Genomic DNA, 16,603 nt, shown 5'->3' on the forward strand with positions numbered 1-16,603 from the left:
GAAAGCATCATAAAGCGAGACTCTACATTTACACAAAGCCACAAACGTCTCTCAAAACCAACAGTATAGGAGAAAGTGGCAAGTTTAGAAGCACGCGACACTGAATAGATACACAAGGTGCAAAAGGCATAGCACTTAAACACTGATAGCTAAACAAGTCTAGAAATGTACACATGGGAAGGACCTGTACCAATGTTTTGCAATAACTTTTGACAAATTGTCTCTGTAACCGATAAACACAATAACATGTAACACTACTTAACCCCTTAATGCCGTTATGACGTACCATGCCGTCACGCATTAAATGGGCTTTAAAGCCGTTGCAACGGCATGGTACGCCGTAACGGCTTGCAGCCCCAGGAGGTGAGTTGTACTTACCTCCGCCGCGATCCTCTTCTGGAGGGCTGCCTGACGGCCCAGGCAGCCCCCTCCGGCAAATGACGCCCCCAGGGGCCATTTGATCGCTCTCAAAGAGCGATCACATGGCCCCCTATAGCTGGCTATGGATCTGCCAGCAGGGGGAAATATCAGACAGTCCCCCCTGCTGGTAGGAGGTGTAAAAAAAAAAAAAAATAAACATGTTTAAAAATAAATTAAATATATTTTATATATATATATATATATATATATATATTTTATATATATATATGTAACGTCATACAAAGTGTATTTTAATATTAATATAAGTACATATATTAATATTAAAATACTTAGAATGACGTTACATATATATAATATGTATAATATGTATAATTAAAATAATAAAATAAATAAAATATTGAAACAAAATTTAATCTAAATTATATATGCATATGTAATTTCATTCTAACTGTATTTTGTTATTAATATATATATCGGTAACAAAATACACTTAGAATGACATTCTATATATATCTATCTATATATAAAATACAAATAACCGCAAAAATATATATATAATTACATAAATGATTACATTAGTATACACGTAGAATTTAAATACCTAGAAATGCATATATATTAAAATTCTACGTGTATATTTAAATAATCATTTAACGTAATTATGTGATTTGATTAATTAAAATTAAAATGACATGCCTGACAACACAGGGAGAAAGTGCAGAGAATTTAATTCACAAGCACTATATTTGACCCTGTAACTCTCCAAGACACCATAAAACCTGTACATAGGGGGTACTGTTTTACTCGGGAGACTTCGCTGAACTCAAATATTAGTGTTTCAAACTGGTAAATTGTATTACAACGATGATATTTTAAGTAAAAGTTACGTTTTTCGCATTATTTACAAGCGAACTGCACTTTTATGTCTATATTATTGTTGTAATATGTTTTACTGTTTTAAACACTAATATTTGTGTTTAGTGAAGTCTCCCGAGAATAACAGTACCCCCCATGTACAGGTTTTATGGTGTTTTGGAAAGTTTTATGGTGTTTTGGAAAGTTAGAGAGTCACATATAAGGCTTGCATTTCATTTTTTTCACATTGAAATTTGCCAGATTGGTTATGTTGCCTTTGAGAGCGTATGGTAGCCCAGGAATGAGAATTACCCCCATGATGGCATACCATTTGCAAAAGTAGACAACCCGAGGTATTGCAAGTGGGGTATGTCCAGTCTTTCTTAGTAGCCACTTAGTCACAAACACTGGCCAAATATTCGTTTTTTGCTTTTTTCACACAAAAACAAATATGAACGCTAACTTTGGCCAGTGTTTGTGACTAAGTGGCTACTAAAAAAGACTAAACATACCCCACTTTCAATACCTTGGCTTGTCTACTTTTTCAAATGCTATGCCTTTATCGGGGTAATTCTCATTCCTGGGCTACCACACCGTCTCAAAGGTAACATTACTAATCTGGAAAATTTCAATTTGAAAATGGAATGTTCTATATTTGACCCTGTAACTTTCCAAAACAACATAAAACCTGTTAATGGGGGGTACTGTTGTACTCGTGAGACATCGCTGATTACAAATATGTGCATTTTTTTTGCAGTAAAACCGTGTTATGACATTCACAGTTAAAATGTCAGACGGAAATGCAAATTTAAAACAAAATCTTATTTTTTTAATTTTATTCATAATAAATTATGTTCCATATATGAATAGTTAATGATAGATTAAAGCCCTATTTCTCCTGAACAAAATGATATTTAATAAGTGTGGGTGCATATAATTTGAAAGAGGGGAACTACGGGTGAACAGACATATAGCGCAAATTCCAGTTTTTGTTTACGTTTTGTTTTGATCAGAACGTGCACTATTGACTCCGTCCTGAAGGGGTTAAACGTGAAAATTAAAAAATAAAGATTGTCGGAAAAAAAAAATGTCCATTGCAAACTAAAGTATCCTTTTAAAATACCAGCAGTGTCAGATGATGAACATGCCTCTAATATTTTTTTTGTTTTCCTGTCCATGGAAATAGACATTCAAAACAAAATAAGGAGACACTGAATGTCAGCGCTGCACAACGTGCAGCACTGCCCCAGAAGGCACCTATAGTAGCCAGCCTAGGGAGATATCCCTAGGCTGTAATGTAAACATTGCATTTTCTGTGAAAAGACAGTGTTTACTGCAAAAAGCCTGAAGGAATGATTCTACTCACCAGAACAAATTCAATAAGCTGTAGTTGTTCTAGTGACTATAGTGTCCCTTTAAGGAATCTTTTGTTGAGACACTAAAGTACAATGACTTCCTGGTATGTTTCGCCTCTCTTGGTATTGTTTTCTTGTGTGATGTGTTGCTAAAGTAAATAATTTTTTTAAGCTAAATGCTTTTTCTAGTTTTTAAATGGATGCTTGTTGGGGTGGGGGATGGAGGGTTAACTCTCTTTGTTTAATGTATTTTATGGTTTATTCATTATCAGATTTTTTTTACAGTGTTAAAATAAAAAAAATATTTGTAGATCTGTCTCTCATGCAGGTGTTCCCTAGGCTAGAGTCAGCCTACTTTGATGCTCTTTGCATTTAAAGTGTCCTTGTGCTCCCAGCCAATCTTGATTTCCATTGAACAATTCACACACACGTGTGGTGTGTTCACCCAAGTATGATCTGCGCATACTTACACCGTACAGACACAATTGCTTGCATGAATGAATGGGAACTAACTGAACGCTGGCCTTTGCATTCACATCCAGTCTGATCTATCAAAAACTAAAAATGTCATAGATAAGAGGAGTTATGTTGACAAACGAAATGTCTACAACTATTTTGAGTTTGCTACATAAGTAGCAAATTCTTACATGCCCGTAAATAGTGCCAGGAATGTCCCTTTGTTTTGTAGAGTTTGTGACTGGGCCAGATAACATCATGTGATTTGTTGACCTCACATGTCTGATCAGCTGAGCAATTCTCACAGTGTCGCAATTTCCGCCCCCCCCCCCCCCTAAATCTGTAAAAGCTTTCTCTAAAGTTTGCTTTAACGCAGCTTTTGCTGTCCAAACAATACATTTATTTACACAGTTCTTTTAACATGTAAAGCTGCCTTCTTAAGTACACAGACACCATGCAGGAAACGTAGGGGTCAGATCGTAGAAGGTTTGCATAAGATATAAAATATGCATATTTAATGTTAATATTTTACCTATACACTTAACACATAATCTGCACCTATATATATATATCATTTTTTTTTTCTTCCCAGACTTTGCCAGGGGGCCTATCTCTCGGTTTTATATATGTATGTGTTACAGACCAGAAGAACAACATGTACTAAACTTCAAAGCCCTGTACATACCACCATAAATAGCAACAGGACTATTGCACCAGAGAGGAACTCTGTGACCAGTCCATCCCGTTTACCCATTGTGAAAACTAGATTTACTTACTAATTCAGGGTAGCCTTATGCACCGCACACGTTCTTCCTTTACCTTGCTAATCTTTACTATTACTGCTAATGGCCTATTTCAGCTACCCCTTTATAAATCACTGTTGGCTTTTATTGCTGTCCTGTGTATTTTCTGCCTTTTTTAGATCACTGTTGCCCATTATTACTTCCTGTCTAAGACTGATTCAGGTATTTGCTGCCCTTTATATATTATTGCTTCTGCTGGAAGGCTAATCAATGTATCTACTACTTTAAAGTAGTATATATTTTTTTCTTTCTATTGTCTTTAATCTTTCAACTTCTTGTTTTTATTGAAAATTCGTCCCCTTTCTAACCATTTGATATTGAACATTTAACCATTGGATATGTGCAAAAATGTACTGACACAATGTTACACATTCATGATTGGATCAGTACCTTATTCCAATAAACGGATTGAACCAGGATAAAATACATTGGATTGTAAAACATTCATGTTAATTCCATAAAAGACATTCTATTTGAAATGCAGCAAATTCCTCTAATCCAGTGGTCCCCAACCCAGTCTTCAAGTTCCCCCCCCTAAAAGTCCAGGATTTAGGAATTACCCAGTTGTGTCTAAGGTGTTTCTTTAGAAAAAAAGAAGAAAAACTCTTTAGACACAACAGGGTAACCCCTAAATCCTGGACTGGCTTGGGAACCTCTACTCTAATCTACTCCCAGTATGTTTCCTCAATCCTGAATCTGACTGAGATTTCCCAGCTTAATTATGTACTACCATTGGGTCTTCAAACTCCGGCCCCCCAGATGTTGCTGAACTACAACTCCCATGATTCCCATGGGTAAAGTTTTGAGGACCCCTGCCCTAAGGCATTGGCTCTAATATGATATTGGATTTGGCAAAGTGACCCCGATTTTAGTTTGGAAGATTAGTTTAGTAACTCATCAAGTGCTATATTCGAAACATTAGAACACCTTCAAATGACTGTACTCCGTGTCATAGGTGTCTCTACTTCCATGTATAAAGCACAGCTGCTGCAGTAGATCTCAGTTGCCTGTAGCCCAATGAATAAGGTGTCTGTTCCTATCAGTGATAACCCACTAGAATTAAATGTCTCCTTACAATCTGGTCCCAATGGAAGGGTTAAAAACCATTGCTCTAACTTCTAAGACAAATCAGTGATGTTGTATGACGATGTATGCACGCTAATTTATGAGCAGCATTACAACTCTTGATATAAGTGAATAACACCGGCTTTCGGAAATTAATTGGAGCTGATGATATCCTGCGTTCACTTGTACTTGTTTCTCACATTCATATTTCATTTTTGTTACAAGCCCCTAAGATATAGTTTGTGGCCCCTATAGCCCCTTAAGGACACAACTTCAGAAATAAAAGGGAATCACGACGGAATATTTCCGTCATGTGTCCTTAATGGGTTAATGAAATAAATTAGGACATCCCACTGGCTGTCAAACTGAAACCCACAAGGGTTTCCTCTCTCAGTACAAGAAAACTATAGTTCTCTAGATAGTGAGATTTCTCTGCTGGCTTGTTTCTCCTCAAATAGGTTTATTTATTGAACAGTGAGTTGGCAACTGATTTTATGCCAAATAAAATGTTGGAAAGATTTAACTACTCTTCTGCATTGGGACTGCATTCTTACCAGTTGATTGTCAACATTCCACAACTACATGTTGTGCTTTAACAAAGCCTGTAAACAGGTTTCAGAGAGAGAAGACAAAATTGTATTATTGGATATATTTTAATCCGTAGTTTCTGCTGGTTCCGAGACGGGACTTAAAGGGTCACTATAGGCACCAGAACAACTACAGCTTATTGTAGTAGCTTGGATGAGTATAGTCAGTCCCTGCAGCCTTTTTGCTTTAAGCCCTGCCTTTTCCGAGAAGAGGCAGTGCTTTCATTGCTTCCTAGGAACACTTCTAGTGGCCACTACTCAGAGGTCCCCTAGAGGTGCTTCCTGGGCCAGTACTGCACACTGTGCAGCTCTGATGTTCTGTGTCTCCACGCTATGCATGGAGATGCTGAACTTTCCCCATAGAGATGCATTGATTCGATGTTGATTGTCCAGGGCGGCATTTGGCCCTGCCCCCGTCCTGCCTGCTTGACAATCTCAGCCAATCCAGTACTTTTCCTATGGGAACAATTTTTACGTTAGCCAAGGAGATCTGCATGGCGCTGGGAATAAGGTACGTTTTCTTACCTTGTAAGGGGGACAGGCCACCTAAATGATGGTTTGAAAACCATACAGACAGGAATACACGTTTCCTTTAATATATTATTCATTGAGAACATTTACTATTAAACCCTGCTCATCAGAGGATACATAGTCCAACAGTTGAGTAGTTATATTCACGAATGGGCAAATTAAACTATTTGGCAAGCAGAACCTAGGTTAACCTGCCCAATTAGCTTAACTCATCATTTTTTTATTTTATTTTTTTCCATTAATGAAGTTGACAGTTGTTAATGTAAGAAGCTGCCATACAGAGAGTTGAATAGAATTCTTTGAGGGAGACCATATATGCCACATATAATAACAGTGTGGGGTAGGGTGGGCATTTAACAGCAGGTATAAACCAAAGGGAACAACACAGCCTTTTGCCCCTAAACAGATGCCTGTTTCATTGTGCGGTATAATGTTTGAGTTGAATCCTTAATAAAACTTTTTTTAAAAATACCTTGCAATCCTTTTCTGCTCTATTGATCAATTATATGTATAATAAGTGACTATTTCACGCTAATACACTAGTTATTCATGACCCCATCCCTACAGCTTCTCATTTTTTTTAATTCTGTTCCACCCCCAGCTCAGAACGTAACCGTGGATGATGTCATCACGTCGTACACTCAAGCCTGCCAGAAACTCAACTGCAAACAGATTCCCAAGCTTATTCGACAACTTCAGGTATGTCTGTATCAGTGTAGAAAGGGTCTTTCCCTATTTGTGGGAGCATATATTGATCTATACTCTACAATCTGGACGTATGGGCCTATGTCTGTCGTACTGCTTCTGAATGTTCTCCGTGCCATTTGCACTCTATTCCTGGATAGGATCACTTTTATTGGAAATATCTGAACCCCATACCTTCCTGTATAACCACGTTGCCAGGTCCAGCCCTGTCCATCCTGAATGTTAACCACTGCAAAACCTAGACCCCCCTGGTACAAACAACCTCATAATATAAGGCTAAGCTCTTTCTCCTCATTCTATATCTTCAGTCTACAGCACTCCACCCTTCCTCTTTACCGATGTGCAGTTTTATTCTCCCCTTCCCACTCTGAAGCTTTCCTACACACACTGTGTATATTTTTCATATATATGTTGAATGTGTCATTGTAATTTGAGTTTTTAAGGCAAAGTAAGAGCTACTTTGTATTATGTACACATGTGTTTTGGCAAAATGAAGAGGGCCATTCAACAAGCATCTTCTCAGTCTTTATCATGGCATTTGTGTAAGAGTTCAAAACTAACGCGGCTTTTGGTAGATCTTTCTTCTAGAAGCTGAAAATCAGATTGCGCAGCTCGAGCAGACAAAATGTTCTTAGGTAAATAGATCTCCCTTTCCCTACCCCGGGGTGCCACCGTTCAAGCAGAGGACACCTTCAAGGAATGGGGTTCTTTGCAAAAACAAATGTACATGCACAACATTTCTCAAAGAGCATTACTCTTGTAATTGATATACATAGTCTGTGTGCCTATTTAAAATAATCTGCATTTTTCATATAGTGGAGTTGTGGGTCCCAACTTTGCACATACTACTGTTAACTTTGTATATAGTTTCTAAATTATATAAAAAAATAATGCACGGTAATCTGTAATTCATTTATTAACGCTGACACATTACAAAAGCTGAAAGAGCAACATCAGATGCAGTTAACGTGTCGTGTACCTTTAAACTTGTTAGGTGTTTTTTGGTTACATGTGTGTATAAATAAATATACTCCGGCAGATGTGAGTTTTATCTGTGCGGGGTAACACGATGATACAAAAAAAGACCTGTCTTTAGGCAACATGACAAACACAAAGCCTAGCCGAGACAGACAAAGCGTGCCTTTATTTATGTCCCTGGACAGGATGTGACACAGAGGTTGAGATTGGTTTTATAGCCTTAAGACACAATAGGGAGCTGTCACTACCGGACACATATTAAGAGCGCCCCCGTTCTCAGAATGATACAACAGAGAGGACACAGGATTCTGCACCAAGTGACAATGACACTTCCCCCTATCACCTGTCACTTTCCATGGCTAGACCTCATATTAATTACCTTGCAACTGGGTCACTAGCCTTTAGATTGGCGTATGGATAAAGACAAATGTGTTTTTGCTGTTCTTCTAAACTTCTTGGTTTTAGAGGGAAATCTATTGCAATATTGTGTTAATGGTTTTTTTTGTTATGCTAGTGTCATTAGAAATGTTAAATGGCCTTACCGTGAACGTTAGATGTAAGCTGATTAGAGTACTGTTATTACCTCCGTTTCCCTTTACCAAATATGTTTGTTAGAGCGCTGATGTATTGATTATTTGTTACACAGTGGTGTGCGATATGTTAGCACTTTATAAAAATAGAATTGTTTAGGATATTCAGTATTTAGAATAGAATAATCTATTCCTAATTTATGCATGATTTCAGTTTGGCAGACCTAAAATTAGGCACTTGAATTTGTCTGGGTTTATTCTCTAAACTGAGAATTATAGATTTTGGGCTATAATACCTGGGTCACTTCTTCTATCTGGACGCAGAGTGTGTTGTGTGCTAAATATGAACCATGAGCAGACAATTGCAATGTGAGATTCAACACTTTTTAGCTTAGGATAAATCTGGCTGGTCTGCCGCATGCTTAACTTCACTGTAGATAAACTGATATGTTTCATAGAATACATCTATCTCTAGCGTTTCTCTAAGCTCACTGTTTGAATAGTCGGTGCCATCTGTTCCATTTATGAGAATGCTTGCTCTGCTGTAATGTTTGGAAACTGTACCTGGGCAGAACATTGTGAAAAATCCTTGTACAACATATTGGCTGAAAAAAGACCTTACAATGTCCAGAACTATATTTATGTGAGAGATTTGTGAAAGCAGAAATAGTTTAGCAGCTTGCCACTTCATACAGTCAGGTCCATAAATATTGGGACATCGACACAATTCTAATCTTTTTGGCTCTATACACCACCACAATGGATGAAATGAAACGAACAAGATGTGCTTCAACTGCAGACTTTTAGCTTTAATTTGAGGGTATTTACATCCAAATCAGGTGAACGGTGTAGGAATTACAACAGTTTGTATATGTGCCTCCCACTTTTCAAGGGACCAAAAGTAATGGGACAATTGAATGCTCAGCTGTTCCATGGCCAGGTGTGTGTTATTCCCTCATTATCCCATTTACAAGGAGCAGATAAAAGGTCCAGAGTTCATTTCAAGTATGCTATTTGCATTTGGAATCTGTTGCTGTCAACTCTCAATATGAGATCCAAAGAGCTGTCACTATCAGTGAAGCAAGCCATCATTAGGTTGAAAAAACAAAACAAACCCATCAGAGAGCAAAAACATTAGGTGTGGCCAAATCAACTGTTTGGAACATCCTTACAAATAAAAAATGCACCGGTGAGCTCAGCAACACCAAAAGACCCGGAAGACCACGGAAAACAACTGTGGTGGATGACCGAAGAATTCTTTCCCTGGTGAAGAAAACACCCTTCACAACAGTTGGCCAGATCAAGAACACTCTCCAGGAGGTAGGTGTATGTGTGTCAAAGTCAACAATCAAGAGAAGACTTCACCAGAGTGAATACAGAGGGTTTACCACAAGATGTAAACCATTGGTGAGCCTCAAAAACAGGAAGGCCAGATTAGAGTTTGCCAAACATCATCTAAAAAAGCCTTCACAGTTCTGGAACAACATCCTGGACAGATGAGACCAAGATCAACTTGTACCAGAGTGATGGGAAGAGAAGAGTATGGAGAAGGAAAGGAACTGCTCATGATGGTGGTAGTGTCGTGGCGTGGGCATGTATGGCTGTCAATGGAACTGGTTCTCTTGTACTTATTGATGATGTGACTGCTGACAAAAGCAGCAGGATGAATTCTGAAGTTTCAGGCAATATTATCTGCTCATATTCAGCCAAATGCTTCAGAACTCATTGGACGGCACTTCACAGTGCAGATGGACAATGACCCGAAGCATACTGCAAAAGCAACCAAAGACTTTTTTTTTTTTTTTTAATTCTTTATTTTTGTTCGTGCATAAGGGTAACAGGCGTATTTGTACTGCCACAATAGCTGGTACAGTCAAGTTTGCATACAGTCTTAATCACATGGCATTAATGACATAGCACTTTTTTTTTTTTTTTTAAGTAGTTATATAAACAAGATAATATCGTAAGCTTAGTAGTGATAGCAAATTAAAGACTTAGACATAGAGAAACAGTTATGTGTCCTATTAACTTTGCACAGTTTTATGGGTTAATACAGGAATGTAGGAGCATGCTAAGTCTATTGAGGCTATGGAGTGTTATGCAGGCTGAACATTGTTATTATACATAACCCTATAGAGTGTGTAGAGGTTGTGCTTTGTTAAGTTTGGCATATGTTTATACTAGTGTTGTTAGTCGATAGGAATACAAAATAATTGCAGTGGATTAGCGTGTGAGTTGCAGAGCATAGCATATGAGCATGGGAGTAACACTATATTTCTCAGGGGAACAAGAAAACGTCCTTAGTAGCAGGTAGGGACTTTGAGGCATATGGTGAATGACTCATCTGTGTTGTCAAATGTCCCGGTCAGCCAACACCTGCCAGGGGTATGTCACAGCCATATGTTTTGCCGCCTCTCGGGGGAGCGAGTGGACCAAACACTCCCGTTCGTTGGGCAGTGAGTTGGCTCCGTGCTGCCTCTAGGTTTCCTGGTGGCTTGGAGTGGTGAGTGTTTGGGAGTCCTGTATGTGCCTTTAGACCCGGAGGGTTGCTGTTCTGAGACGGAACCTGCCTGAGTGTGCTAGGCCGGTTCTTAGAGAGGACTTTTTGCGGGTGAGAGAGGTGGTGATGGGGCAGCCCTGGAGATCTTCTCAGTTGAGGCTTTGGGCAACTCACCAGTGGTCTAAGAGTCGGGCGTCCTTTGTTACAGGCTGCAGTCGGCTGAGGGATTGGCCGTCTCCCCCATGCTTCCTGAGTAGGCCGCAGGTAGGCCTCAGGTCCATACCCTGGAATCAGTCGCATTTTGTGGTCCCAGGCGCGGTTATGCATTGTCTGGATATTAAGCCCCAGTGTCTGGGGTGTAAAGGCATTGAATTTGCAGGTTTTGCAGCGATTTTGCTCGTTTTTCAGGCTATTTAGACAGGAGCTCTGCTGAGGTGCGACCACTCAGCTTGGCTGTCAAGCTCCGCCCTGGTGATTGGGCTTTAGAAAAATTGACATGTGCATAGAGGAGAACAGCTATATCTTTGTGGCCAGCATCTAAAGCAATAGACAGCGCTGAGCTGCCATCATTGTCCTCCAAGGCAGCATTGCATGCAGGCTGGCCCAGTAACAGCTTGACTATTTCCACATGTCCATGCTCACTTGCACACATTAATGCTGTTGATCCTTCATCATCCTGGATATTGACATCTGCACCACACACCAGGAGAGCCCTTACCATATCTATCCTTCCATGGCTCCCCAAAGACTTTTTTAAGGGAAAGAAGTGGAATGTTATGCAATGGCCAAGTCAATCACCTGACCTGAATCTGATTGAGCATGCATTTCACTTGATGAAGACAAAACTGAAGGGAAAATGCCCCAAGAACAAGCAGGAACTGAAGACCGTTGCAGTAGAGGCCTGGCAGAGCATCACCAGGGATGAAACCCAGCGTCTGGTGATGTCTATGCGTTCCAGACTTTAGGCTGTAATTGACTGCAAAGGATTTGCAACCATGTATTAAAAAGTAAAAGTTTGATTTATGACTGTTAATCTGTCCCATTACTTTTGGTCCCTTAAAAAGTGGGAGGCACATATACAAACTGTTGTAATTCCTACACCGGTCACCTGATTTGGACGTAAATACCCTCAAATTAAAGCTGAACGTCTAAAGTTAAAGCACATCTTGTTTGTTTAATTTCAAACCCATTGTGTTGGTGTATAGAGCCAAAAAGATTAAAATTGTGTTGATGTCCCAATATTTATGGAACTGACTGTAAATGCTTTAACATTTCAAGCCTAGCACTCCCAGCCTGGTCTAAATACTCAGCTCCCTTATACTTATAGGAACAGATGGGGCTATTCATGAGAGGGTGAGAGGATTCTTTGCTGAAAGAGTGTTTGCACAGATAGGGAACACTAAGTCAATTGGGTGTGTCTGGATTATTGTATTTAACCACTGCCAGTATACTTGCCATACGTGTGTGTGTGTGTGATGGCTCTAAGAATCCACTTTCTGTAAAGTGTTTGACCAGCGTTGTGACCGAGCTGCAGATAAAAATGGGAGTGCTGAGACTGGGAGCGCAGCAGACTTAATGGGAGGAAGTGGAGAAATAATCTGGTAGACGAAGAGTCTGAGCTAGCTAGGGACAAAGTATATCCATAAAAATAAAATGTACTGTGACACACCTTGCTGTTCAAACACAGCTATTTAATGCCCCTATTGCCGAGGTAGAAATACGGTGCAGCCCATAAGTATTAGGTCACAGTTACTAGTTTTTCTGTCTCTCATTGGGCTTAATTGGATCTGTCATTAAGATGGTGAACGTGCATACTGTCAGCTTTACCATGAGAGTATTACATCCATAAATTCCAAACTTCGTAGTAATTAAAGCCTTTCATATAAATAGTTCCTCCTTTTTAGGGATCAGAAAGTAGCTGGATTCATTTATAATGTTGAGTACTTTGTTGCAAATCATTTGTACTTTATTTCTGCCTGAAGTATTCGGCCTATAAACATGACCAGATGTTGGATATATTCCCTGGTGATACTCGTCCCGTTTGTTTCTGGGCATTTTCTCTTCGTTCTAGTGAAACACCAGTTCAGATGGATCCTTTCAGATATGCGATCTCTGCAGACAGGGTATTTCTGTGCCTACCAGAATTTATCATGCTAATTCCAGTGTCCAACCTATACCACTACCTTCAAGTTTCCCAAATCCTGTTCCTTTCGTCACTTTTATAACACGCCATCCCTCAGAGGCAGGTTAATCTTTATCTACTCCTCGCCTGTTCTTTCCGGAATCTATTGTACCTGGAAATTGGTGATCTCATCCCCACCTCCACCACCAGGTGTTATGTTTCCTCATTCATTGCTGGTTCCTGTTAACATTTGTGATAGTTTATCTCATATTTGCTGTTTTATCCCATTAAAGAGATGGTAAAAGCAGTTTAATATGTTGGTGCTATGTAACTGCTTACTGTAATAACTAGAATCTGTCCGCTAATGATTTGGGGTAAACCCTGACTTTATGCTGATGTGGTCTTCCCATTGGGCTACTTTTTGTTCTCATCACATCAAACACCCTCCTCTTATTGTCTCCTGTGGTCCTCTGTACACTGACCATTTGTTGTTATGGAGTTTACCAGGAGATCTTGCAGTGGAATACACCATTGAATCATCTTTGTTTCACTGATTCGGTTACTCTATTTGTGAGAATTGTCTGCGTCTGCTTTACTCCCATTGACAACTCATGTTGTCTTCTTTGAACAGAAGCAGGCTCAAACTACAAAAAGGAAAACTCGTGTTTTCACCTTTCTGAATTATCAACTTGACCTAGCAATGCAATGACACATACTGGGCTAACAACAGAAAAGCCAGCTGTCCAATTATTTTTGATCCACTGAAATGGAGGGCCTATGCATACAAAGGACAATATCTCCAACATGGGTGCAAATACCTTGAAATCAAAGCAAATTAGAGCTCTCGGTTATCCAGTGTGCTAATACACAGACAAAACTACAAATGTCCTGTTGCTGTCCAAGTATTTATGGATTCCACATTCTAGGTTGAAGCGACATTTACAAAGCATACTAAGCATTTTCCTACAGGTTTTAACTCCACACGTCAATGAATCAGAATCTATGTGCCAGGAAATAATTTTGCTTCCTTCATGTTCTGAGCCGGAGAGACAAAACCGCCTTAAATGGAAAATAACAAGTGCTGTCCTCCTTCACTCCCACCCCACTCGGCTGGACGCAGGACATGAGAGTTTGATTCATATCACTATGGGCTTGGGGGTCTGCAACGCCCTGCCTAAATAAATACAGCCCAATAATAAGATCTAATGTTTAGAAATCTGCCCTGATCCTATGCTCTGCCTGAAAAGTAGAGTTAAAAACACTCTGCGAAAATATTGTGTGAACTGGAAAAATAGGTTTGGATGTGTTTTTTGGTTTATTTTTATTTTTTTCATGTGTTTGTTTTTAATTGTTTTGGGGGGTGATTTAAACAAGAATAGGAATTTCCACTAAACTATGAATGAAACCCACATTGTAAAAACTAGGCAAAATTATATGTTGTGGGTGTGGGGGAGGGAGATCTCCAACTCTGCAATAGCCATAGCGTGGAATATTTTAGTTTAAATGTTGCACATCAGATTTAATTTGTAAAAAAATAATGAATAGTGAATAACTGTCTTTCTTTTGTGCAACTCTTAAAAGGTTTGCGGAACTTCATTCAAAAAGAAACCAGAAAGTCACATATGTAGTGTAACATAATTTGTACCTGATTTTCAAGCTTAAAGTTTTACCCAAACAAAACACTGTTTTTGGCCAGAGTAACCCTTCCTATACTTGTCCCACCTACCCAAAAAAACACCCAATTCCTTCATCCCAGCGCTGAGGCCAAGTTCTCCCTGCAGCTGAGCTTCCTCTGTTAATATCCCTCCCCCTAATCCGAAGGCAGACTGAGGGGAGGACATGGGTGGCACGGAGGGACAACGTAGGACTTGCTGCTACTGTCTGTCCGACACCTGCATGCTGTTCATGCTGGCAACAGATGCCAAATTTGCATAGAATTCATATTCGCCACCCTGAACTGTTCCGGTCTGACTAATGATAACCCAGTGACGCATAGGGGTCGATCTCTTCATAGTGAAACCTTGCACATACAGACTCCAGGCTCCGTGACCACTTCAAATCACTGAAGTGGTCATGGTCCTTTAATGTAAATGGTACTGTTTATTTTGCTGGTGTATTGTGCAAATATTTAAGCTCTTTTACAAGAATCAATATATTTATAGTGGAACGTCAGAAATGTAGGCACACAGTATCAATACAACGTCAAAGAAATGTTTTCTCTGTCCCAGTTGTAGGAAACTGGGAGCTGCTGAAAGTCAGATTCTAATTGGCTGCTGGTATCCCATTGTGTCAGCAAGATTGTTTATTATCGGTAACTTCCGCTGTATCAGAACTTTACTGAGGTTACTGTGACATTACTGTATCAGCTACATCACGTTCTTAAAGTGCACACATAAACAGGTTAGCTTTGGATTTACAGGGCTATTGCTTTGCCAACCCGTTTACCTGAGTCCATGTTGCACATAGGAGAATTACTGCTCTGTGATAGAACATAATCATGATGTACCGTAATTTACTCTTAGTGCTATGCTCTACATTTATTTTAAAAACAGTCTTTTTGTCTTGCAGGGTATGACTGATCTTTCGGGGAGAGTGGAAAGTCTTGATCTGAAAGGTGAGTACTCTGTCTAATGGCCTCTAGGCTCCAGGTCTAGCTGTTGCTATAGGTTCCTCTCTGCTTCTTTAGACATAGTGTAGGATAGAATATCCCTACTGCTTATTGACGCCGGTCTTTGTCCCCCTTTTTTTGTTTTGTTACTGTTAACTCCTTGTTCTCCCGTTCCCCTGGAGATATGATCGAAGAATGACAGCTTCTGACCTCTCCCTGCTAAATCCAGTTGTAGACGTATACGGTTCCTTCTTTCTTCCTAAGCTATTAGGCCTAGAATTGATGAAGTCTTAGGCTTGCTAACTGTGACTATTTAGCAGTATTCGCACTACACCTACCATAATCATCCCATAACCTCAAAAAGCTGACCGAGGACTATGTGAGTTGTAATGTAATAGCTGTTACACAGCATGGAATTTGACTGTACATGTATAAAATATTGGTTCTTCCATAGGTGAACGCTTAGACCACAAGGCCTGTGAGGCTTTGGAGGAAATATTCAAGAGGGTCCAGTTTAAAATGGTGGATCTTGAGCAGACCAACCTGGATGAAGATGTAAGTCTTCTATTTCTTAGTTTTTTTTTTAATAAAATATAAATTATTGTGTTCAAGAACATCTGGCTGACCATCACTGTAGTTAAAACCAAACACTGCAATATGTGTAAAACGGGAGAGAGAGTCTATAGCAAGCATGTCAAACTCAAAGGCTAAAATGGACCAAATAAACAAGGTTTAAGTTTGTCTGCCACAAAAAAACAAATACTTCTGTTTTCATAGAAATTGCCAAACGTACAGTATAAAAAAAGTTGCCTAACTCAGGGATTGACAAATTTGCTTTCAATCTAGGAGCCAACTAAAAAAGTTAGGAGCCAGTTTGTTTGTTTGTTTTTTCCAACAACAAAAATACACTTCTTAAAGGAACACTATAGTCACCAAAACCACTACAGCTTAATGTAATAGCTCTGGTGTATATAGCCTGTCCCTGTAGACTTTTCAATGTAAAAGCTGCCTTTTCGGAGGCTGTCACTCAGATGGCCACTAAAATCTCTCCTATCTTAGTCCACAATGTACAGCACCTACATTCAGCGTCTCCACGCTCTGCATGGAGACGCTGAACGTTCCCCATA

General features: G+C 39.4%; 1 protein-coding gene and 1 long non-coding RNA gene across 3 annotated transcripts in view; one reads left to right on the forward strand and one right to left on the reverse strand.

Moving 5' to 3' along the window:
- Positions 1-16,603, reverse strand: part of LOC134572638 (uncharacterized) — a 454,902-nt gene that overhangs the window by 264,660 nt on the left and 173,639 nt on the right. The gene's annotated exons all lie outside the window — the stretch shown is intronic.
- Positions 1-16,603, forward strand: part of PPP1R37 (protein phosphatase 1 regulatory subunit 37) — a 38,070-nt gene that overhangs the window by 9,177 nt on the left and 12,290 nt on the right. For both annotated transcript variants that reach the window (XM_063431712.1, XM_063431713.1), the window contains exons 2-4: positions 6,635-6,732; positions 15,437-15,482; positions 15,931-16,031. In XM_063431712.1, the coding sequence (XP_063287782.1) occupies positions 6,635-6,732; positions 15,437-15,482; positions 15,931-16,031 (245 nt within the window). The remainder of the gene's footprint in view (positions 1-6,634; positions 6,733-15,436; positions 15,483-15,930; positions 16,032-16,603) is intronic.

The sequence above is a fragment of the Pelobates fuscus genome, chromosome 9 (assembly GCF_036172605.1).
Source record: "Pelobates fuscus isolate aPelFus1 chromosome 9, aPelFus1.pri, whole genome shotgun sequence".
NCBI classification, from domain to species: Eukaryota; Metazoa; Chordata; class Amphibia; order Anura; family Pelobatidae; genus Pelobates; species Pelobates fuscus.